This window comes from Vicugna pacos, chromosome 17 (assembly GCF_048564905.1).
Source record: "Vicugna pacos chromosome 17, VicPac4, whole genome shotgun sequence".
Classification (NCBI taxonomy): domain Eukaryota; kingdom Metazoa; phylum Chordata; class Mammalia; order Artiodactyla; family Camelidae; genus Vicugna; species Vicugna pacos.
In genome coordinates this window covers 54684850-54707679 of record NC_133003.1, presented here as the reverse complement: position 1 = coordinate 54707679, position 22830 = coordinate 54684850, and the positions used below count along the sequence as shown (strand labels likewise).

Here is a 22830-nt window from a genome sequence, read left to right as displayed (position 1 = left end):
CTGGGGAGGAGACCACCCCCGCCACGTCCTCCTGGCCCCGCTGGTGCTGCCCCCTCCTCCGCCTTCCTTGGCTCTCCCGTCTCTGTCCCTCTTGTCATCCTCCATTGTCAGATCGCCCCTTCGCCCCCACGATGACAGCTGAGGCTTCCTCACTTCTCTCGAGGTCGCATATCCCCAGAAGCCTGGTCTCCCTTCCTGGGACACCTGCGTGGGAAAAGCACCCCTCCCTCTCCACCGGGACGGTTCACCTGGCTCGTGGCAACTGCCTTCTCCCTCCTGCATTGTGCCGAGTCCAGACGGCCCGCCCCGTCCCTGCCTTTGCTCCTTTCCCGCGGTGTAGGCAGCTCCTAGCCAGTAGTTAAACTGATTCTAACTCCTTAGTTTTTAAAAGTTTCAAATTACAGAAAACTTGCAAGAGTACTTACCACGTATGCTTCACTCCGATTTCCCACTGTTCACATTTTGCCATGTCACCGTTAGACACCCAGACAGAGTTTTCTCTAAACCATGTGATGGTTGGACAGAATTCCCCTTGACCCTTAAATACTTCAGTGTATTTCTTTTTTAAAAAAAATTTTAAAAAAATTTTTGTGTCAGTGGAGGTACTGGAGGGGTTGAACCCAGGACTTCGTACACGCTCTGCCACTGAGCTCTGGCCCCGCTGCCCAGTGTATTTCTTAAGAAAAAAGACATTCTCTTACTAAACACAGTGCAGAGAATAAAATCAGGACGTTGCTGTGGGTGCAATGCTGTTACCTAAATATAAATTTATTCAAACTTTGCCAGTTTTCCCAGCAATGTCCTTAACGGGCAACAGAAAAAGAACCTTTTTTCCAGTGCACTGTCCAGTGCAGGGTCGTGTACTGCGTTTAGCTGCCACGTGTCTCCTGTTCTGGAAGACTCTCCAGTCTGTCTTTGTCTTCACAATCTTGATGCTTTGGAAGGAGACAGGCCCGTTATTTTGTAGAATGCTTCTCATTTTTGGTTTGCCTGGTGTTTCTTCTTAATGAGACTCAGGTTCTACGTCTTTGGCAGGAATGCCCTACACTTGTGGTATCTTCCTCACAGACCGTGATCGCCCTGGACTGAGCGTGCTTTCTCTACCTGTTAGTCTGCATTCATATTTGGACCAGGCCCACTGCCCACTGTCCTGGGACCCTGCTGTCGTCCCCCCGGGGTCTGCCCCACAGCTGCTCGTGTCTCGACCTGTGGTCGGTGGTCTTGCCCCTGGTGGGCTGCCCATGAGATTCTGGTTTCTGGTGTGAGAGGCATTTCTGGTGTCAGATCGCATCTCGACTTGTCAGTAGGTGATCCGGCCCTTCTGGCCCGGCCCTCTTTCCCGGACGCTGGCTCCTCCTCCTGTGGGGCACACTTCCCAGTGGTGCTACTTTCCCAGTATGATTTTTTTTAATAGAAGGATAGCCAGTTTACAGTGTTTCAGTTTCTGGTGCACAGCATAAAGTTTCAATCATACATACACATACATATATTTGTTTTCAGATTCTTTTCCATAACAGGTTACTTCAAGATACTGAACGTAGTCCCCTGTGCGCTACAGTGGGCCCTTGTCCTGTTATGATTTAACAATGTGAAAATTCCTTTAATGTTAGTGATGGAGGAGGGGAGGGGGAGCTCACAGTAATGGAGCGTTCGCAGTGTGGGCTGTGCGCAGGCTCCCTCTCGCCGGCTCCTGACCGCAGCCCAGTGTGCCCAGAGCGTTGTTACTGCAGGTGAGGATGGGAGACACGTGGAGGTTACGTACCATGGCCAAGGACTAGTTTTGGAGGCTGAGAGGTGGCAGCGAAGCAGGAAGACGGAGTTCTGCTGCTCCCGAGCACAGGGAGCATCAGGGAGCGGTTTGTCACGTCCCCAGAGTCGCACCTGGTGGGGGTGTCAGTTTGGGAGCCTTTGGTGTGGGGGCAGTGGATCAAGTCTTTGGACACAGTGAGCTCCCTGCGAAGGAAGTGCAGCAGCGCGAGTCAAGGGCTGACGGGGGAGGTGGTCACACAGGGAGACAGGAGGGGGCGGTCCTGGGCCCTGCAGGAGGCAGGAGCAGGGCGCAGGGCTCAACAAGCAGGCCTCGCCCTCTTTTCCCCTCCGCCCGGCCCTGGGCAGAGGTGGAGAGAATCGCCCTGCTTGTTCTCAGGAGCTTGTAGCCTGAGGAATCCAGGTTTATTCTTGCTTAGGATGGTCATGTTGTTGTGTTTGACGCTGTTTGTACCAGACATTTATTAAAACCATCTGCAAAGCTTAGACCATGTGCTAGAAAGAACTGTTGAAATCTTTCAAATCAGCTTCCTCACTTGTCGTAGGGAAACCTGAAGCCTGGAGCAGCCAAGGGTCTTGCCGTTGCTTGGACATGCAAGTTGGTGGCAGGCCCCCGGCTCCCAGGTTGTGTCACCAACAGCATGACCGCTGTTCCCACCATCTCACAGGAGGGTGGTAGAGACACCAGGCTTGGACAGTCGGTGTCAGACTGAGTGGAGGGGACGTTTGGTCAGCTTGCCCTGGGCTCCCCCCCCCAGCGGGACTCTGCCGGTCCTGGTGTCACCATCCAGCCCCAGTCCAGCCTCCGCCTGAGCTGTTGGCCACTTCCGGTGCGCTTGCCCTCTGGACTTGACCGTGTCTGGTCCTGGCACGGCTGCTCCCAGCTTGGCCGCAGTGCCGACACCTTCCTGCTGGCCAGTCACGCTGTCAGAACCGCTCCCTCTCATCACCTCCAGCACTGTCCCCCTGCCTCTCTCTCCTGAACAGTGTGACAGCCCCAGCCCTCTCCTTCCACTCGTCGCACCCTCCGTGTGCTCCTTGCACGTGGCTGTCAGGCAGGCCCTCCAGGAGGGAGGGTTTCGTACGTTCTGTGGCGTAGCGTTTGGTGCTCTGCCTTTCAGCTTTAAGCAGGTGTGTTATCAAGTTCTTAGGACACTGAAGTGAAGTGGCTTTACTCTTCCGTGTCCTCGTTTCATGGGTGTAATTGTCTCTTGGCCCTCTGAGGACATCAGCGACTGGTTCCTCGGAGTCCCGTCTCTGTCCTGGACTGACGCTTCTCCCCAAGGCCAGTTGCTGGGCTGTCTCGGCCTCATGCTTCTTCCGGAGCCCGGCTCTCCTCAAGTGTCCATGTGTCTCCGTGGTTCTTCCCTGTGTGTAAAGGTGGTCCTGGGTCGCTCCGTTCTGGGGGCTGGCGTGGGTCTCCCTAGTGGTCTGTGCTCACTGGTCCACAGTGGCCGCACCCGGCATGGGCCGCCCTGCGTGGGGAGCCGGCCAGCTCCCTACAGAGAGCGCAGGGGCGGGGAGCGGGGCTTCGGTTACGGAGGCCCTGCTGCTCAGGGGGGTGCCGTCCGCACGCTGGGGCGGGCGGTCTCCCTGCGCGCTTGAACGTTACAGTGGGCCTTCAGCGACCAGTCAGCTTCCAAACCCCGTGCTTTTTCTCACAGGAAGCAGTGACTCTCAGCGTCCTCTGGACCCTCATTCTAACTTGGACGATTGCTCTAGGCCTGTGCACAGCTTCCGTCCTGAGGTTTATTTTCATGACATTTCTCTCATGTTTCTTGTCTTTTTGGATTTCTTGGAGGCCTTCCTTAAATAATTCTCTTGGAATCCCTGGATAGTAAAAACCTTTAAGTCCTTGTGTATATGAAAATATCTTTATTTTGTACTCATACTTGAACGACAGTTGAGTTGGGTATAAAATTCCAAGTTCAGAATAGGCTTCCCTCAAATTTCAGACACACTTTTCAGTCCCTTCCTGCCGTCCAGTTGCCTGGCTAGAAGCCTGATGATAACTTGAGCGTCTTTCTCTCGTTCCTTTGTAGGTGGCCTGCTTGTTCTCTGAGAGCCGGCGTGCCGTGAGCGCGGGGCCAGGTGTGAGGCGTCCATCTCTGTTACGTTCCCTTCATCGTGCGGGTTCATGCTGCCGGGCTGGGAAGTCTGTCGGGCTGTTTGCTGTCTGTTTTGCTGGTTCTGTCTTTCTGAGACGCACGCCCGCTGGGTGACAGGTCTCCGGCATCGGTCGGCCGTATCGCTCACGTTTTCTTTCCTTTTGCTCTGATGATTTTCTTTGGACTTTCCTTCAACTCTTCTATCGAATGTTTACGTTTGAACAGTTGAGTTTCCATTTCTAAGAGCTTTTTCTCTGTAAAGAAGATGTGATTTTCTTATTGGCCTGCTCTCACTGCCGGCACACAGTGAGGACACCGGTTTGAATTCAGCAGTCACCTTCTGCTCCCTGAGTCTGCTGCTCTGCGTCCCTGCTCATCCCACGCCCTCCCTCCTCGCTTCTGTGGGCCCGGGAGCCCCCGCTCCACCGCACCCTTGTCCAGTGCTTGTTTCGGCAGAGGGGTTATCTGATCCTCTGGTCTCACCTCCTTTCGTGTTCCCAGAAATTTATCTAGATTTTTTAGACTGTGATTTCGACAGTGAAAAAGTAATCTGTCCAATGATAGAAATTTGCGAGGAGGTGGAGGAAGAGGAGGGTGAGTAAGCCCCATTTTCCTGCTTAAACCACAGCCGCCCTTCTCGTCTCTGAGCGTTACTTCAAGAGTGTCTTTGACATTTATTATTTTGAAACAAAACGACCGCCAGTAAGGTTTGTTACCCAGATACAGAAGGTGACACTTTGAATGAATTTCCAGCAAAACTGGTCGATGGTCTTCACGTGTCATTATCCTGAAGGGGCTTGGGGCTCGTTGAGAAGCCAGAAGATGTCCTGTCTCCAGAGGGCTCCTGACTTCCCTGCTTCACAGGGTCACTCCCGGGGACAGCAGGGAGAGTGGGAGTCCCCTCGGCTGCCGGCAGTGGCCCCCCGTGTGTTGGGCGGCTGCGGCAGCAGCCGGTGGGCTCAGGCCTGGCCCTCTGCTCTCCTCGCGTCTCTCGTTCCCCAGTGAGGGCCTGACTCTCGGGATGAGAGCGGTCAGGGACAGTGGTCGTGGTCTGTGGTCAGAGGGGTCTCAGCCCTCACTGAGGGTTTTGCCTGGAAGGCCCCCCACCTGTCAGAGGAGGGAGGCGGGGTTGTGATGGGGTCTTCCAGGTGAGACCCCAGACGAGGGGCGACAGAGGCTGTGCCCAGCTGTTCAGGGGCCACCTCTGAGGGGCGTGCAGACTCGTCCCTTCCCACGTTCATGGGACTTTAGTGGCAGCCGTGTGTCCTGATATTCCCATGAAGGAAATGAGGATCCGCCTGGCCCTTGTCACCCCTGTCTGTGCCCCCTTCCAGCCTTACCTCCCGCCCGTCTCCAGCACAGCCAGCAGTGTGCCTCCCGATGCCCCCAGGGGCCTGTGGCTCATCGGTGGCATTTGCTCAGCAGACACTCGGCAGATCAGCAGACACTGAACCTCCCGTCTCTGTCCGTAGATTACGTTTTTCCGGACCTGACTGAGAAGGCGGGTCCCGTGGAGGACACCAGCCAGGCACAGGAGGCACCGCGGTCCCCCTCCCCCTTGCCCAAGATGAACCTGGCGGAGCCCCCTTGGCACATGGGCCCCGGAGAGGAGAACGAGGAGGAGGAAGAGGAGGGGCTGCTGCCTGTGACCAGATCCCAAGAAGCAGCCCAGCGTCCGGCCCACGGCTCTCCTCCCCCAAGTGGCAGCCAGCCCGCAGGGGCCCCCGCACTTCGGCACCAAGAGTCTGGGGCCCAGGCCGCCTCTGCCATGGAGGTGGGGGTCAGCGTGGACCCGGGCCTGTCCCTGCCCGCAGTCACCCCAAGGCCAGCGACCCTGGGGGGTCAGGACGAGGCCAGCCAGGGGGCAGGGGACACCACGCTGCCGGCCGCAGGGCACGGGGTAGATTTGGAGGCCCCTCAGGAGGCCAGCGAGGAGGCTGCTCTGGGAGCAGCCAGCTTGGCTGGGCAGCCCGGGGAGGCTCCATCCCCGGCCTTGTTCCCGCAGCCGGGTATGCCTGGCGGGGCTGAGGCCCCGGATGAAGGTGCCCAGCAGCCCGGAGTCTCAGCCGCGGTCCCGCTGGGCCCTCGAGACATGGAGCTGACACCTTCCTCTGCTCCCTGGGAGCGAGAAGACCTTGGCCCGCCGCCCCAGGAAGGGCAGGCCGCTGGTGCCGCAGCCCCGTCCGGAACACCCTGGGACTCCACACAGGTGAAGTGAAGGTGCCCGGGGGCTGCACGTGTCCAGCCTGGCAGAACCCTGGGCGCAGCAGGGGTGTCCTCGCTGCACGTGCATGCACAGTAAAAGGCCTCGGAAGCCTCAGTGCCGCACGGGGTTTCTGCTGGTTCGGGTGTCCAGCCCTGCTCTGCAGCCCTGTCTCCATGCCCTCCGCCGGGTGTGGTGCTCCCTCCTCACCCTGACCCTGACACCGGGGGAGAGGGGTCCCCGTGTTTGCCTGTGTGTCCGGCCCACCAGCAGGTTTTCCTTCAGCCTCCAGAGGGTGGCAAAGTTTGCCTTCAAAGGCCCCTGGGCGGCCCCCCGAGCCAGGCCCTCCGACTCGCCTCCACCTCCTGTGTGGCTGTCCTGGCCAACCCCCTCGAGATGCCTGGCTTGTGAGCCTGGGCCAGTCCCGGTGTGTCCCCCTGCAAAGGCGGCCCCTGCCCCCGGCTGTCGCAGCCGCACCTGGCGTTCACCTTCTCGCTCCTTGAGGGGCTTCCGTCCACGCACCCCCCCGGTGCCTCTCCACAAGCCCCTGAACTGTCACGCTTCTGGTCTCTGCACAGGTGATCTGCAAAGACTGGAGCAACCTGGCCGGGAGGAACTACGTCGTCCTGAACATGACGGAGAACGTGGACTGCGTGAGTGCGGCCTGGCGGGCAGGGGGCTCGGGGGAAGAGAGCTCTCGTGTTTTTAACTCTAAGGCTCTTTGTTCTTGCCGCTTTTCCGTTTTGACTTTAAGGGATGGTTTGCTGTGTGCGTGCTGTTGTTTTTTAAAGAGTTGCTTTCGCCATGTGTTTGTCTTGGCCTCAGTTTTCCACACACGTCTGGGGAAGGCCGTCAAGAGCTGGCCGGCGGCTGTGAGCTTGGGGGTGGGGTTGACTGGCTTCTCATAAGGGTGGTCTGACTGGGCCATTTCGTTTGAAAATTTCTGGTGTTGGGATCTTAGCTCCTTCCTCCTGGGTGATTAGAGTCTTTGAAAAAGGAGCTCTGTCCTCCTGGGAGGACATGGGGCTGTTGCCGGTGTTCTGGGAGCCCGATGGGGACACGGTTGTGTCTGTGTTAGAACCTTGTGCGGAGACGAATTCATTTACTGCTCCTGTGCGCGGCGTGGGCCCTCCCACCGGGGTGTCTGGTGTTCGAGGCCAGAGACCCCCGTTTCACCCTCTCTGGAGAGCAGACTGCCCCGTGCAGCAGGGAGGGGCTAGGGGTCCTGTGCGTCTTACACGGGCTTCCACGGTTTTCCTGTTCTTGCTGCCGCTTCCGTCCTGTCTTCCAAAGGTAACCGTGCTGCTGCCCAGAGCGTTTCGGGAGCTGGATGGTGCACGTCCGCCTGCCCCCCAGCTTCCCCGTTTGGGCTCAGGGTTCGGCTCCTCGGGGCTCGCTCACTCGCCCACCCGCTTCCACTGCCCACGTGCTGCTGCTCTGGTCTCCAGGGATGTTCTGTTTTGGTTTTGTCTTTGTGGTTTTAGACCTTAGAAAAAAAGCTTTATTTTTGCTTAGTGTGTTTGGGGGAAAAGTGAAAGTGAGTGTGCGTGTTTGCCCAGAAGTGGCCGGTGAGGTGTCGTCTTGGTCCTGGCACCCTGATGGACGGCCGGCTTCAGCATAACCGTCCGGTCTAGCTGTGGCAGCTGTCGATCCTACTGATGCGCAGATGCCCCGTCGACTGGGAAAAACACGCAACGCAAGGGCCGTGTGTGGTCTATCCAGTATCTTACTGGGGCGCAGCTTGGGAGCCGCCTCCAATGGCTCCGAGGAGCTGCTCCGAGGAGGTGGGGCGGGGCCAGGATGCACCTGAGTTCTGGGGAGGGGCGCAGGCGGTCACCGCAGGCTCAGGTGTCTCAGTCAATGGTCCTGGTGGTCTCTGTGGGCGGCCAGTGCAGCAGGCGGGAGCTGTTGAAGGTGGCTTTCGTTTCGAGTCGCCTCACCCTGACTTCTTCCAGACCGTCCCTGCAGCCCTGCGGCCACAGTGGCTGCGGGCTTGGTCCTTGTAGCCCGGGAAGCGGGCGGTGCACCTGGTGGCAGCTCTGTCTCTGGCTGGTGAGGGCCTCTTTGAGTTGAGTCTTTGGACCAACCTCTTAGTGCCCGGGGGTCCCCCTGCTTCCTGGTGCTAAGCTCGCCCGGGCTCTCCTCAGGGCAGCCACTCTGCTGACGTGTGAGCATTCCTGCATTGGGCACACTCCCGGACTCCAGGCCATGGGGTCCTTCGGGCTGTGCCGTCCTGTGTCTGGCTTTTTGCCCTTTGGCACCGTTTTCAAGTTCGCCTGTATTGCTGCCTGTGGCCGAGGTGTTCGCTCTCGTCCTGTACCCGCTCGCCGGTCGGTGGGCCCCTGGGAGCTTCCAGTCCTGGCCACTGTGAATCTGCTGCTGTGGGTGTTGGTGCACGTGTCCTCTGGCGGGTGGCCCTGAGGGTCACAGTGTAGGCACACCTCACCGCGGTCGAGCCTCTCCAGCAACTTCCCAGAGCGGCTGCGCGCCCCTGCCGCCCGCCGCCTGGCTCTTCATCGCAGCCGTTCTGCAGGGGGTGTGGGTTGCGTCGGGGTCTCCCTGATGGTGAGGGAAGGCGAGTGGCCCCTCGCGTGTTCTGGCTGGTGGGGTCTCCTCCTCTCTGTGACGTGCCCGGTCACGTCTTTTGCCCGTTTATCTGCTGGGTTTCTGACCGTTTTTCAGACTGATGTCTGGGAGTCAGTTCCACGTCCTGGCGTGAGACCCGTGTCAAGGATGTAACCGTAAACACCTTCTTCTCTGTGGGCTGCCTTTTCTCTCTCTCAGTGTGGTCCCCTCTGGTGAATGGAAGTTCTTAACTTTTTAACCTTGATCACACAATAGTCCACCTTACCAGTATTTTCCTTCATGGTTAGTGGTTTGGGGTCCACTTCAGAGGTGTCTGCCTCCTCCAGGGGCTGTGTGTGCTGCTCCTGAGAGCTTCAGGTCGGAGACGCATCCAGGACGCCTGTGCTGCGCACGGTGGGCCGCCATTGCAGGCCTGCTCTCTTGTCCGCCGGGATGTCTGGCCACCCGGCACCTGCACTTGAAGAAGCACTGCTTTTTAATTCTCCAGTGTGCTCATGGTGTTAGGACCAGAGCCCACCTTTTCAGAGGGGAAATTGAGGCTCAGAGAGGTGGAGGCCGCAGAGCTGATAAATGGTGGAACCGAGATCTGAACCCAGATTGATCTGATGGGTTCCAGAGCCAGGGCTTTTCCCTCAGGCCCCTGGCTCTCAGTTCCCGTCTGCACAGTACGTGGTATGAGGTAGACGTCCTCAACCCTCTCGGAGCTGACGTGGGTCTGGGGGCTTAAGCCAGGCAGACATCCGGACCCAGAGAAGGCGCGGTGCGCAGGGGTCGGGGCAGTTTCTTTTACGAGCACTGGGGCCCCTGGGGCACGTGCTGGCTCCCTGCTCGGGCCAGGGGCCTCCCTGGCGCACACACGTGCACGGGCACGGGCACGATTCAGGAGCTAGGGCTCCCTGAGCTGCTTGGCCGTCTCCAGGTGCCAACTCCAGCCAGGCGCAGAGTGGGGCTGGCTTTCTCTCGGGCCGGTGGTGCCAGAGCCTCTGAGAGCCCGTGCCTGGCACTCACTGCGGTAATGAGGAGCCTCCATCACTGGGGGCGGGACAGCATGTTCATCAGCCTGGACTCCAGCAGAAAGGAGACCAGGAGTGTCGGGGATCCCACAGGAGTGGCCTGGGATATGCCTGGGCCTCGCGAGGCGCCCCTCTGGCCGGGCGCTGGAGAGACAGTGCTGAGCGGCTGGGAGTGTGGGAGGTGGGAGCGGGGCACTGACTGCCAGGGAGACAGACCGGGGCTCGGGGGGAGGGCATCACCAGGCCAGAGGAGGGTCTCTTCCCAGACATGCCAGGCAGGCACAGTGGCGGGCTGTGAGCCAGAGGCACGGTCCTGGGCTCCGGCCCTGCGCTGAGTTCCTGTCCAGTGCCAGCCCCTGGTTTTTGGTTTTAAATTACGTAATTACCTAGGTAGAAAGGGAAGACAGTCTAAGCGCCAGAAGATGTCAGGTGAGAAGCGAGCCTCCTTACACCCCTGTCCTGCTCCGGCCCTGCTTCTGGGGGCTTTACCACCTTAGCCTTCTCGGCTGGTTCCCTGGTCGCCCCAGCACCGCAAGAGTGCTCAGATCTCTCTCTTGACCCCCCAGCCATGGACTGCGTCTCTCCAGCGACAGGCGGAGGTGAGCTACCTCCTGCCTCTTCCCGTGTGGTGGCCGTATTGCAGGGCACTCTGTGCGTCCCCCCCCCCCACGCATCCCTCCCACCACACACGTGGACACTAAGGCGCCACGTCCTCCACACACCACACGCACTTCCTGGCCTTGTCCTCACGGGTGGGTGCACCTCACCCCAGCTCACCTGTGAGCATCCCTGTGCCCGCCTCATGGGGAGAGGCCAAGGCAGGAGGAGCCCTGGACACCTGCTGGGAACAAGGGGACTTGGATCTTGGTGTCCCCAGCTCCCCTGAAGGCCGAGCTTACGGTCTCTCCTGAGTCCCCAGAGCTCCCAGGGAAGTTCCCAGGTGGGAGTGGGGGCTCGGCCTCAGGGCAGAGGTCGGCGGGCGCCACCCCTCACCGGGTGGGGCTCTCCCTCTGCCCTTGTAGGAGGTGTTCCGGCAGCACCGGGGACTGCAGCTCCTGGCCCTGGTGGAGGAGGTGCTGCCCCGCCACGGCAGTGGCCGCCACGGGGACTGGCACATCTCCCTGAGCAAGCCCAGTGAGAAGGAGCAGCACCTTCTGATGACCTTGGTGGGCGAGCAGGGTGAGTGGGGCAGCGCTCGCTCATCCAGCAGCTTCTGAGGGGCGCGGGGAAAGGTACCCCTCAGGCCACAGGCAGGTGCCCACAGGGCTCTCGGTCATGGATCTCGAGATGGCAGGATGAGTGCTGGTGGGATGCTCTAGTTTGGGGTTCAGGAGTCCCCACAAGTTTGGGTTCTGGAGGAGGGGGGCAGACACTAGACCGGGAGGGAACGAGAGGCCTGAGTTTGGTGTGTGCCAGGGAGGGGCTGCGGCAGGGGAGCGGCCGCCTGGTGCTGCACGGGTCACCTAGTGGCCTAGGTGACATAGTGGGCGCCCGCTGCATCCTCTCTCCTAAGTCAAGTGGCGGGAGCACGGTCTGCGAGCGCTCAGGGGCCGGGCAGCGGGGCCCAGGAGCTCAGGCGGAGGTCCACAGGTCAGGAGCCCGAGGCTGTGCTGACAGTGGTGTCTCCCCAGGGGTGGTGCCCACTCAAGACGTCCTTTCCATGCTGGGTGACATCCGCAGGAGCCTGGTGGAGGTAAGAGCACAGGGAGACCCCGCACCCAGAGCTCTGGGGCAGCGACAGGCCTGCCGCTCAGGCGCGGCTTGAAGGGGCAGGCAGGCTCCGGCTCTGGGCAGCTCCCATCTCCAGGTCTGTGAGGCATGGCTCGCGGGGACACGTCGTTGCTCCGCAGCCAGGTGCAGACCGGGCCTTGGAGGTGGACGCTGGGTCAGCAGTGGAGAAGCACTGCATCTGGCCAAGGGTGGTGCCGAAGCCCGGTGGGCGGGGAAGGCGTTCCCAAAACCACAAGAGAAAGTGTCACCAGGCCTTCCCTGCTGGGGCTTGGCCCACTCGGGGCCCCCGGTGGGTGGGAGTTACCCAGGCAGTCTGCCGGCTGGCCCAGGGACCTGGGCTGAGGAGACAGGCTGGCCAGCCTCTCCTCCACAGCTACCTTCCTTGAAGGGGAGAAACTTCAGTTCTCCTCCACCTTTTTTTAAAAAATTATTTTTTTTTACAAAATTTTTTTTAACGGAGGTGCTGGGGATTGAACCCAGGCAGGACCTCGTGGATGCTAAGCACACTTGCCGCTGAGCTACACTCCCCCGTCCCTTGTTGAGGACAGCCGCTGTGCCCCCCAGCCTCCTTGAACCCTCGTGGACTCCAGTGACCTGTCATCCATCCCCTGGGTTCACGAGGGCCGGGTCGTGGTGTTTGACAGCAGAGCTGAGGCACGGTGACTGTGCTCCCTGCCTCCTTATCTCGTCCCAGCAAGGCGGGGAGGGGGCCTGCATAGTGGTTTGGGGTTTTTGATAAGCATACTGAGTGCTCAGAGCCAGGCTGCACTGTGTTCTCCCGCTTGGCAGCCCCTGCCCTGCTGAGTGCTGGCGGGGCTGCATTTGAGGTGGGGGCTGAAGCCCAGGGCAGGGGTGACTCGCCCCAGACGGCACAGCCGGGCTTTGGACTGGGTGGGGGTGATGCGGGCGCCCAGGCTTGCTGTGACGCGTGTCCACTCCACCCAGGTGGCCAGTGGGGGCTGTTCCGGTTGTGAGTTTGGGGTTCATGCACGCTGCGGGGGGCTGGTGGAAACTTGGGCTTGACCTTTTTTATGACCCTCTGGTCTTTGTGCACCCCTGGGTGTTCTGCTGTCCCTGGACATGTCACTCAGACTGACTTGGCCAAAAGGCTCGTGGGGTCTGCAGGCCTCCTACTGGGCAGGCTTAGCGTGTGCATCGGTGGGTGAACCCAGCGCCAAAACCCGACCCCTGGTAACTGAGTGAATGGAGAAGAGCACTGGAAGTACACAGGTGGTTCACAGAGGGAAGAGCTAACACCTGGCCTTAGAAGGGGGGGGGGTTCCCAGGTCTGTGCACCAGGAGCACCCTCACCCCACACCTGCGGTCTGGTGAAGGCACCCCACCTTCCCTGTGCCCCTCTGCCCAAGACGCTGACTGGAGAGAGCGTCTGCCCGGCCTGTAGGGGCAGAGCAGCCACTTGGCTGGAGAAGGCCGGCCACCCAAGATGGCCTGAGTGTGGGAGGGGTGCCGGGCCGCTGAATGACGTCAGTGAGCACTCCAGGGGGTAGACTTGTGGGGGGAGACTTGGGGGAGAGGGAGGGCAGCGGCGCGGCCCCGCCTGTGGAGAGGCTCACAGCTGCCCTTGCCTGTCTTCAGACTGATGGGGAGAGTTTGGATTGTGACTGCTGGCATGGGACCAGCCTCACTCAGTAGGGGGGTCAGGGCTACACGTCTGCCCAGCAGGGCCTGGGGGTGGGGCCGAGCCCCGGAGCGGGGAATGCGAGGGAGGCTGGGAATGGAGCTGCCCTCAGACGGGATGATGGGGTGGGGCAGGGTCCTCGAGGAGCCCGGGGGCCAGGCTTCTGACTCCTTCCGGAGTCGGGCTGGTGCCAGCTCCTCTTCGGGCCTGTTCCCTGTCCCTGAGCTCCAAACCCAAGGCCCTGTGGGGAGCCCCGGCACCCTCGGACCTCAGCTTAGGAAGTGGGTCCCTCCCGCCCCCAGATCGGCATCCAGAACTACTCCACCACCAGCAGCTGCCAGGCCCGGGCCAGCCAGGTGCGCAGCGACTACGGGACGCTGTTCGTGGTGCTGGTGGTCATCGGCGCCGTCTGCGTCGTCATCATCGTGCTGGGCCTGCTCTATAACTGCTGGCAGCGCCGGCTGCCCAAGCTGAAGCACGTGGTGAGCGGGGCCGCGGGGCGCGCGCTCAGCGTCTGAGACGCGGTGTGCGGGGTAGGGGGGGCGCTGTGGGTGACGCGCTGGTCCACAGCCTGTGGGCGCCAGCCTCACGTTAGGTGCGGGGCGTGGGACACCGGCGCTACCCGCCTGCGGCAGGCCGGCCTGGGCTCATCTGGGCTCCTCACCGGCCGGGCCCTGTGTTGGGGGTGCCCCGGGGTCAAGGGAGGCTCTCGCAGCGTGGCAGCCCCCCTCGAAGGAAGGGCAGGCACAGCTGTCCTGCGGTCCGGAGTCTCTTTCTAAGGGGGTGGGTGGCGCTGGGAGGGACAGATGGTGTCCCGGAGGCCACAGGGCTGTTTGGTGCAGAGGATCAGGGGTCGTTTGAAGGAGTTGAGCTGTGGGGCCACAACGAAGGGCTGCCGTCGGCGCAGGGTGCGGGGCAGGATCGGGGAGGGCTGCGGTCGGGCCGGCCCGGCGCGCTCGTCCAGCGGCCCCTCCCGCCGCAGTCGCACGGCGAGGAGCTGCGCTTCGTGGAGAACGGCTGCCACGACAACCCCACGCTGGACGTGGCCAGCGACAGCCAGTCGGAGATGCAGGAGAAGCAGCCCAGCCTGAACGGCGGTGGCGCCGTCAACGGCCCAGGGGGCTGGAGCGCGCTCATGGGGGGCAAGCGCGACCCCGAGGACTCGGACGTGTTCGAGGAGGACACGCACCTGTGAGGGGCGCGCCGCCCTCGGCGCGGGTCCCCCGCTCCCCCCGACTCTTTACACCTCTCGCCCTCCCCGCCACCCCGACCCCCGACGCCCCGAGGGGCCGGCCCCGGGACCCCATTAAAGCCGCCCGGAGAGCTCGCCGGGCCCCGCGCGTCCGCCTGCGCGACTCGTTCTTTGTGCGGCCGGGAGCGGCCGGTCGGTCCTCCGGGCGCCAGGCGCCGCTGCGGGGCGGGGCGGGGCTCCGGGCGGGGCGCGCGTGTTTATATCCGGCCGGGGCTGCGCCGCCGCCGAGGACGCCCGGCCGGGCTCCGAGTGTCCGCGCCATGGATACCTGCGACCTGTTCTCCAGCTGCAGGAAAGGGGACGTGGGCCGAGTGCGGTGAGGACCCGCGACGCCGGGAGGGTGCGGGTGGGCCGCCTCGAAGCGCGGGGCTCTGGGGAGACGCGGGCGGCCCCGCCGCAGACCCCCGCCCGCAGGCTCCCGGCGCCAAAGCAGGGCCGCCCCGGTCGCAGCCGCCCTCGGAGCGGGGCGCGGAGGCAGGTGCTGGCGTGGCTGCTCCTGGGGGTCCTGGAGGGGAGGACTGCGACGCGGACGCCCGAAGGAGGAGGAAGGGCGAAGAGAAGGGCCTGGAGGCCAGATCCTGGGGGGCGGGCCTGGGGTTTCCGGACGCGGCTCCTCTGCTGCGCTGTGGACCCAGCGTTGGGAACGCCTCGGGCCCAGAATCTGTCTCTGGTTCTTGGAGATTCGGAATCTCCTAAACGCAGCTGAAGCAAATCGGGCTCCGGAGTCGCGTCGCTGAGGGCCGGGTGCGGAGGGAGGGGCTGCCCGTTTGGGATATGAGACACCGGTCTTCTTTGGTTCTTTCTCCCCCAGTCCCGGGTCCCACCCCCCACTTCCGACCTCCCCTGGGCTAGTCCCAGCCCTCCTGACCCCCACGCTGCCCCGGGTCCCTCCCCAGCCCTGGGTGCCACCTGGGGGTTGAGAGCCCCCAAAGCGCAGTGCTTCTCGGAGCACTCTGCCATCCGACCTGGGCATCCCCCCACCAGCCTGCTCCCCACCATCCTCGGTGAACCCCCTCACACATCCTGTGGTTATTGCGTCTCCTGACTTCCACCTTCTAGTTTGTCCACTTCTCCTTTCCACACTACCAAGATGCCCTCCCCCCCTCCCCCAACCGGGAGGCCAACCTGCCACCCCCAGCAGCCAGAGGCGCCCTCCCCTCTCCCAAATGCCTTCAGCCCAGATTCTCAGCCTCTCCGGCCCTGGGGCCTGTTCTCTGACGCCCGGGAGTCCCCATTTCCACACCCCGTCTGTGCTGGTCCCTTTGCCTCAGTGCCTTTCCTACTCTGGTCCATGGTCACCTGCCCTCACCTGGGGGAGGCTGCCCCTTCCCCTTCTGCAGGTCTCCTCCAGATCGGGAACCGTTCTGACCTGGGCTCTGACCTCCCCGCCCAGGTACCTGCTGGAGCAGCGAGACGTGGAGGTGAACGTGCGGGACAAGTGGGACAGCACCCCCTTGTGAGTGCCGGCGGCGGGTGGTCTGGGCGGCGGAGGGCCTGCAGGCCTGATAGCCCCGTGCCTGCCTCCCCCTCAGGTACTATGCCTGCCTCTGTGGACACGAGGAGCTGGTGCGCTACCTGCTGGCCAACGGTGAGTGGGGCGGGGCGGGGCGGGGCGGGCGGGGCAGGCGGGGGCCTGCTTCATCCGGACCCCTCAGCAAGTGCTGCTCCCCTGCTTTTGGAACCTCTCCTCTACGCAGACACCCCGGCCAGGCATCACCTCTCCCCTGCGTGTCCCGTAGAACCGGAACATGCCTTCCTGGGCGCACGTCATGACCCGCACCCCCGGCGCCTGCGCTCTCTCCCTCGGCCCCTCACGTGCCACCTCCTTGGTGCTGCACTGCCAAGCTTGCTCCTTCTCGGGGCCTTTGCACTTGCCCCTCCTCCTGCTAAGACGGCCCTTTCCCAGATCTTTTTTTTAATTGAAGTGTAGTTGATTTACACTGTTGTGTTAGTTTCTGGTGTACAGCATAGTGACTTAGTTACACATACATATATATATTCTTTCTCATTATAGGCTATTGCAAGCTATTGAATACAGTTCCCTGTGCTCTACAGTAGGACCTTGTTGTTTATCCTATATCTAGTTGTGCAGATCCGCTAGTCCCAAACTCCCAATTTATCCCTCCACCCACCTTCCTTCCCCGCTAGTAACCGTAAGTTTGTTTTCTATGTCTGAGTCTGCTTCTGTTTTGTAAATGAGTTCACTTGTACCATACTTTAGGTTCCACATATAAGTGATATCGTGGTATTTTTCTCTTTTCCTGACTTCACTTAGAATGATCTCTAGGTTCATCCATGTTGCTGCAAATGGCATTATTTTAGTCCTTTTTATGGCTGAGTAATATTCCATTGTATAAATGTACCACAATTTCTTTATCCAGTCGTCTGTTGATGGACATTTAGGTCTCTTCCATGTCTTGGCTGTTGTAAATCGTGCTGCTGTGAACATTGGGGTGCAGGTGTCTTTTCAAATTGGCATTCCCTCCAGATATATGCCCAGGAGTGGGACTGCTGGATCATATGGTAAATCTGTTAATTTTTTTTTAAAGAAATCTCCATAGTTTCCCATAGTGGTGGCACTGAACTACATTCCCACCAGCAGTGTAGGAGGGTTCCTTTTTCTCCACGCCCTCTCCAGCATTTACCGTTTGTGGACTTTTTAATGACGGCCATTCTGACTGGTGTGAGGTGATACCTCATTGTAGTTTGGATTTGTGTTTCTCTGATAATTAGTGATACTGAGCATTTTTTCACGTGCCTCTTGGCCACTTGTATGTCTTCACTGGAAAAATGTTTAGTCTCCTGCCCATTTTTTGATTAGATTTTTTTCTGTTGAGTTGTATGAGCTGTCTGTTATGACATATATCTTTTGCAAATATTTTCTCCTATTTGGTAGACTGTCTTTTCGTCTTGTCCATGGTTTCCTTTGCTGTGCAGAAGCCTGTAAGTGTAGTTAGGGCCCATTTGTTCACTTGTGCTTCTACTTACATTGCCTGGGTAGACTGCCCTTGGAGAACACTGCTGTGATTCATGTGAGAGAATGTTTTGCTTTCTAGCAGGTGTATGGCGTCTTGTCTTCTGTTCAGGTCTTTAAGCCACTCTGAGTTTATTCTCTGTGTGGTGTGAAGGCTTTCAGCTTTTCACCATTGAGTACTATGTTGGCTGTGGGTTTGTCATAACTAGCTTTTACTGTGCTATGTTCTCTACCGATTTTGGTGAGTTTTTATCATGAATGGATGCTGAAATGTATCAAGTGCTTTTTCTGCATCTGTTGAGATGCTCATGTGGTTGGACCTTTCTCGTTGATGTGGTGGGTCAGGTTGATTTGCGAATGTTCAGCCCTCCTTGTGACCCTGAGATGAACCTTCCCCTTTCTCTTTGTTCAGGCCTTTGCCCTCTGTCACGGCCATAGTGACCTCCTGTGGCAGCTGCCAATACTGTCACCCTTCATTTGGCTTTTTCTTCAGCGCACTTGACATCATCTGCTAACTTGTCTTTCTGCCTGTGGGACCTCAGTTCAGTGAGGACAGGGACCCATCTGCCTTTTTAGGGTGCAGCCTCTGCACCAGCGCACGGAGCAGGGCCACCTCCAAGCCTTCTGTCTGTGCAGTCTGTGGTGTGTGTGGACGTGGCTATGCTTGTGTGCCTGGGCCTGGCAGGGAGGGTGCTGGGGTCAGAGTGGGCCTAGGGTAATTTGGGAAGGGGTCTCCAGGGCCTGTGGGCCCCGCGTGTGGGGAGGAGGGGAGATGAGGATTCCTCTCTGCCCCCCTGCCCCTAGCTGCAGGGGCAGCCCCATGGCCCTGCTGACTGGTGAGCCCTGCTGTCCCCAGGAGCCCGCTGCGAGGCCAACACCTTTGATGGGGAGCGCTGCCTCTACGGGGCGCTGAGCGACGCCATCCGCCGGGCGCTGCGCGATTACAAGCAGGTGCCGGCCTCCTGCAGGCGGCGGGACCCCTACTCCAGCTTCCTGCTGCGGTGAGATGGAGGCAGCCCCGCCCCGCGGGTCTGTGGGGCTTCAGGGCTCCCTACTGGACGGGATGGGGGCTGGAGTGAGACGCGGGGGTGCAGGGCTGAGCAACCCCTCCCCCCAGGCTCCTGGAGCAAGGCCTCCACAGTGACGTGGTCTTCACAGTGCACGGGAGGTCCTTCCGGGCCCATCGCTGCATCCTGGGCGCTCGCAGCACCTACTTCGCCAACATGCTGGACACCAAATGGAAGGGCAAGAGCGTCGTGGTCCTCAGACACCCCCTGGTGCGCCCCTCCCGGGGCCGGGGCAGCGGTCTGCTGGGGCTTGTGTGGGGTGGCTGCCCTGACCCCTTCCCTGGCTGTCTCTGCCCGCAGGTCAACCCCGTGGCCTTTGGGGCCCTGCTGCAGTACCTGTACACAGGTGAGCGCCGGGCCGGCGTCGGGGTGCAGCACACCCAGAGGTGATCTCAGGCCCCCTCTTCCTCCGGGTGCTTGTCCCTGGGGCTCTGCCTCACCAGCAGTCTCCCATCTCAGACTAAGCCCCTCCCAGCGGCCTGGGGCCGGCCGGGCTCCCGTGGCAGCCCTGCAGCCAGCTTGCTGGGCAGGGGGACCGCCTCCTGGGGACTTGCCTGGGGGCAGGTGAGGGCCCCGCAGACCCCAAGCCCCCATCCCACACTGCCCCCGTGCCCAGGCCGCCTGGACGTCGGCGTGGAACACGTCAGCGACTGCGAGCGCCTGGCCAGGCAGTGCCGGCTGTGGGACCTGCTCGGCGACCTGGAGGCCAAGTGTGAGTCTGTGCGTCAGTCCGGGCTTCGGCCAGGGATGGGTGGGGCATCCCCGGCTCCCTGAAGCCGCACTCTCCCCTCCACAGTGGCTTCCAAGCCAGGCCCGTGTGTGAAGGTGCTGACTGTCGAGCCCCCCCCAGCAGACCCCCGGCTGCGGGAGGACCTGGCCCTGCTGGCTGACTGCGCCCTGCCCCCCGAGCTCCGGGTATGCGCCCTGCCAGACAGGGGCCATGGGCAGGGGCGTTTGTGGGGTAAACCTACAGCCTGTTGCTTCCCGCTTCTGAGCCGCTTGCCTGCGTCTAAATCTCCGTGTGGGGCAGCGGCCGCCGTCCCTTCTCCCGCTTGTGCTGATGGCACCTCCCTCCGTCCCCAGGGTGACCTCGGGGAGCTACCCTTCCCTTGCAACGGCCTCAACAGCTTTCCCGACATCTGCTTCCGAGTGGACGGCTACAGCTTCCTGTGTCACAAGGTGCCAAGTTTTGTCCCCCCAAACCCCCACCCCTGCCTCGAGCCCTGGGCCAGCTCCTCGGGGCACCAGCCCAGCCTGAGCCCGGCCTCCCCTAGGCCTTCTTCTGCGGCCGCAGCGACTACTTCCGGGCCCTGCTGGAGGACCACTTCCAAGAGAGCCAGGAGCCGGAGGCCTCAGGCGGTCTCCCGGCCGTCACCCTGCAGGGCGTCTCAGCCGAAGTCTTCACCCACGTGCTGTACTACGTCTACAGCGACCACACGGAGGTGCAGGCGGGGTGGAGGGGAGGGGTACAGGCCTGTCGCCGCAGGGCTGAGCGGGAGCATCGGGGTGTGGACTGACTCCGTGGGGCTGGGAAGGGAGTGTGGGCCTGTTTGGACTTGGAGGGGCCTTGGTAGGTTCCAGAGCAGGAGTGTCATGACCATAGCATGTACTTGGGGACACGGTGTAGCCACCTGGGGTCCCCAAGTTCTCCAGCCAGAAGGTGGGTGGGGACAGTCACCCTGAATCCCAACAGTGGGGAGCTCCAGCCTCAGGCGGCCCAAGGCTGCCACCTCAGGGCAATGGGGCAGCAGGTGCACACTGCTGGCGTGCGGGTCACTGTGACAGACCCCAGGACACGGTGACTGAGGAACCCTGAGGTGAGTGCCCTGGGCAGGCAGCTTGCTGAGACCCAGGTTGTCCCGTCCGCCTTGTCATCCTGGCACCCCAGGGTGGGGTCAGCACACGCGCTCCCCTAGGGGCGGTGGCAGATACCACCAGCTGCCCAGGTCTGCTGTGCGGGGGCCGCCAGGCCCCCGGAGGAAGACGTGCAGCGGTTTCCTCTGAGCAGGGGCAGCTGCACACCTGCCTCTCCCGCCCGCGGGAGGCGGGCTGCGGGGCACGGGGGCCGAGCTGACCTGTGACTCAAGCCCCTTGCTCCATGGTCATCCCGATCGCCGCCTTCCTTGCAGCTGCTGCCGGAGGTGGCCTACGACGTGCTGGCTGTGGCCGACATGTACCTGTTGCCGGGCCTGAAGCAGCTATGTGGCCGCAGCCTGGCCCAGCTGCTGGATGAAGACAGCGTGGTGGGCGTGTGGCGCGTGGCCAAGCTGTTCCGCCTGGCGCGCCTGGAGGACCAGTGCACCGAGTACATGGCCAAGGTCATCGAGAAGGTGGGTGCGGACCCCCGGCGGTGGGGAGGAGGGGGCACAGGGGCGGGCATGCCCTGAACCAGCCTGTCCACAGCTGGTGGAGCAGGAGGACTTCGTGGAGGCTGTGAGGGAAGAGGCTGCAGCCGTGGCGGCCCGGCAGGAGACGGACTCCATCCCGCTGGTGGACGACATCCGCTTCCACGTGGGCAGCGCGGTGCAGACCCGCAGCGCCACGGAGCAGGCGCAGCAGCGGCTGCAGGCACTGGAGCATCTGCTGGTGGCCATCGGCCTGGACTGCTGACCTGCACGTGTGCTTGCCTGTGTACGGGGGTCACTGTGGGATGAGGCCCTCCCCCAGCACAAACCAGCCCTAAGGCCGTGGGGCTGGGCACCACTCAGGGAAACCTGGGGTGGGGGTCTCTAAGGGCCCCCCGCCCCTCCCCACCGTCCTGCAGTGGCTGGTCTCCCTGGCAGAGCTGGCTTCTCCTTGTGTAGAGCAGCCAGCAGGGAGCGTGAGAGTGTGTGGCAATAAAGCTTGAATTCACTGTGGGAGCCTGTGTCCCGGGCACAGGGACAGGGCCTGGGGAAGCTTGGGGGTTGGGGCCCGAGGATGGTCTCTGCGCCGTCAGTGCTGCTAGTGCTCCCTGGCTGTGGCGGCTGTGACCTCAGAGCTGCCTGCACGTCCTGACTGCAGGGCCGGTTGGGGGAGGCCCCGGCCAGCCCAGCAGCAGGGCGCCAAGTCCAGTGGGCCTCACCAGGCCTGGCTCCCTCCACTGGCCACTGCCTTCCCTCAGCCCAGGGCCCACCTCCCTCACGCCAGCCTCTAAACACCGTTGCGTGAAAAAAAAAATATATATCCCCATACCTTTTACTGGGAATAATCATATGCATTCTGTCCCAGCTCAACATCCCCACACTTTTCACGTTTGGAGAAACAGACCAGCCAACAAAACAACAGAAGCGAAACAGCTTGTAGGTAAACCAGTGTAGGGGCACCTTGTTGTCTCACCCCAAGGGAGACGGCATGACCGCGGGGCAGGTGACTGCTATGCTGAGTCCTGGGGGACTGGAGCCAAAGGCAGACCAGTAATCCTATTTGAAATGTCAGTGTTTGGTTCGTCACTAATTTTGATTTTAAAATAAAATATTACATTAAAATATTGCTTATTCTGAGTACTACGATTTTCTGGTGCTCCCTTAATTTTTGTGCCTGAGGTGAGCACCACACTCGGCTCACCCTAGTCCTAGCCCCAAAATACAAACTTTTACACCTGTCCTACAATATGCTTCCCACCTGCCCCCAAAAAAGGAATGGAGGCTTTGCAGATATTCTTTCCTCTACCTGGAAAACTCCTACACAGCCTTCAATGCCCCGTCTCACTACAACAGGAACTGAAACCCTAGAGGGTGGTTAGGATGCCATCACAAAGTTAGCGATGTTCTCCTAGAGCGGTCTACCCAAGTAATAGAAATAAAAGCAAAAATTAACAAATGGGACCTAATTAAACTTACAAACTTGCACAGCAAAGGAAACCATAAATATAATGACAACCTATGGAATGGGAGAAAATATTTGCAAATGATGCGACTGACAAAGGCTTAATTTCCAGAACATATAAACAGCTCATACAACTTAATAACAAAAAGCAATCCAATTCAAAAATGGGCAGACGACATAAACAAGCAATTCTCCAGCGGAGACACACAGATGGCCAATAGTCACATGAAAAAATACTCAGTATCATTATCAGAAAAATGCAAATCAAAACTACAATAAATTATCACCTCACACCAGTCAGAATGGCCATCATTCGAAAGTCCACACATGACAAATGCTGGGGAGGCTGTGGAGAAAAGGGGAATCCTCCCACACTGCTGGTGGGAATGCAGTTTGGGGGAGCCACTGTGGAAAACAGTATGGAGATTCCTCAAAAGACTAAAAATAGACTTGCCATACGACCCAGTAATCCCACTCCTGGGCATATATCCAGAGGGAACCTTAACTCAAAAAGACACCTGCACCCCGATGTTCACAGCAGCACTATACACAATAGCCAAGATACGGAAGCAGCCTAAATGTCCATAGACAGATGACTGGATAAAGAAGCTGTGGTACATTTATACAATGGAATACCACTCAGCCATAAAAGAGTAAAATAATCCCATTTTCAGCAACATGGA

The 22830-nt window shown here is 60.4% G+C and overlaps 2 protein-coding genes across 8 annotated transcripts in view; both read left to right on the top strand.

The window, feature by feature from the left end:
• The window catches only part of PODXL2 (podocalyxin like 2), a 28045-nt gene extending 13658 nt beyond the window's left edge, over window positions 1–14387 (top strand). For 2 of the 4 annotated variants that reach the window (XM_072942002.1, XM_072942000.1), the window contains 7 exons: window positions 5348–6084; window positions 6657–6731; window positions 10244–10276; window positions 10700–10856; window positions 11309–11370; window positions 13350–13529; window positions 14030–14387. In XM_072942002.1, the coding sequence (XP_072798103.1) occupies window positions 5348–6084; window positions 6657–6731; window positions 10244–10276; window positions 10700–10856; window positions 11309–11370; window positions 13350–13529; window positions 14030–14242 (1457 nt within the window). In that variant the 3' untranslated portion in view covers window positions 14243–14387. The remainder of the gene's footprint in view (window positions 1–5347; window positions 6085–6656; window positions 6732–10243; window positions 10277–10699; window positions 10857–11308; window positions 11371–13349; window positions 13530–14029) is intronic. The other 2 variants (XM_072942003.1, XM_072942001.1) reach the window with 1 other exon arrangement.
• Window positions 14388–14478: 91 nt separating this feature from the next.
• Window positions 14479–21811, top strand: ABTB1 (ankyrin repeat and BTB domain containing 1). 4 transcript variants are annotated; one of them, XM_072942004.1, is made up of 12 exons: window positions 14479–14615; window positions 15693–15755; window positions 15832–15887; window positions 18130–18274; window positions 18391–18550; window positions 18641–18686; window positions 18957–19052; window positions 19137–19255; window positions 19424–19519; window positions 19615–19782; window positions 20470–20670; window positions 20744–21811. In XM_072942004.1, the coding sequence occupies exons 1-12, from the start codon at window positions 14560–14562 to the stop codon at window positions 20948–20950; spliced, it is 1413 nt and encodes a 470-aa protein (XP_072798105.1). In that variant the 5' UTR covers window positions 14479–14559; the 3' UTR covers window positions 20951–21811. The 4 variants fall into 4 exon arrangements, with proteins under 4 accessions (XP_072798105.1, XP_072798106.1, XP_072798108.1 ...); XM_072942005.1 differs by having other exon boundaries at window positions 14489–14615; window positions 15693–15720; XM_072942007.1 differs by having other exon boundaries at window positions 14497–14615; window positions 15640–15755.
• The last annotated feature ends 1019 nt before the right edge of the window (window positions 21812–22830 follow it).

Bases quoted from the DNA above. Each gene is read 5' to 3' on its own strand.
- ABTB1 (XM_072942004.1), top strand. From the start codon at position 14,560: ATGGATACCTGCGACCTGTTCTCCAGCTGCAGGAAAGGGGACGTGGGC. The intron at 15,888-18,129 runs GTGAGTGGGGCG...TGCTGTCCCCAG, and splicing joins GCGCTACCTGCTGGCCAACG to GAGCCCGCTGCGAGGCCAAC. The intron at 19,053-19,136 runs GTGAGTCTGTGC...TCCCCTCCACAG, and splicing joins CGGCGACCTGGAGGCCAAGT to TGGCTTCCAAGCCAGGCCCG.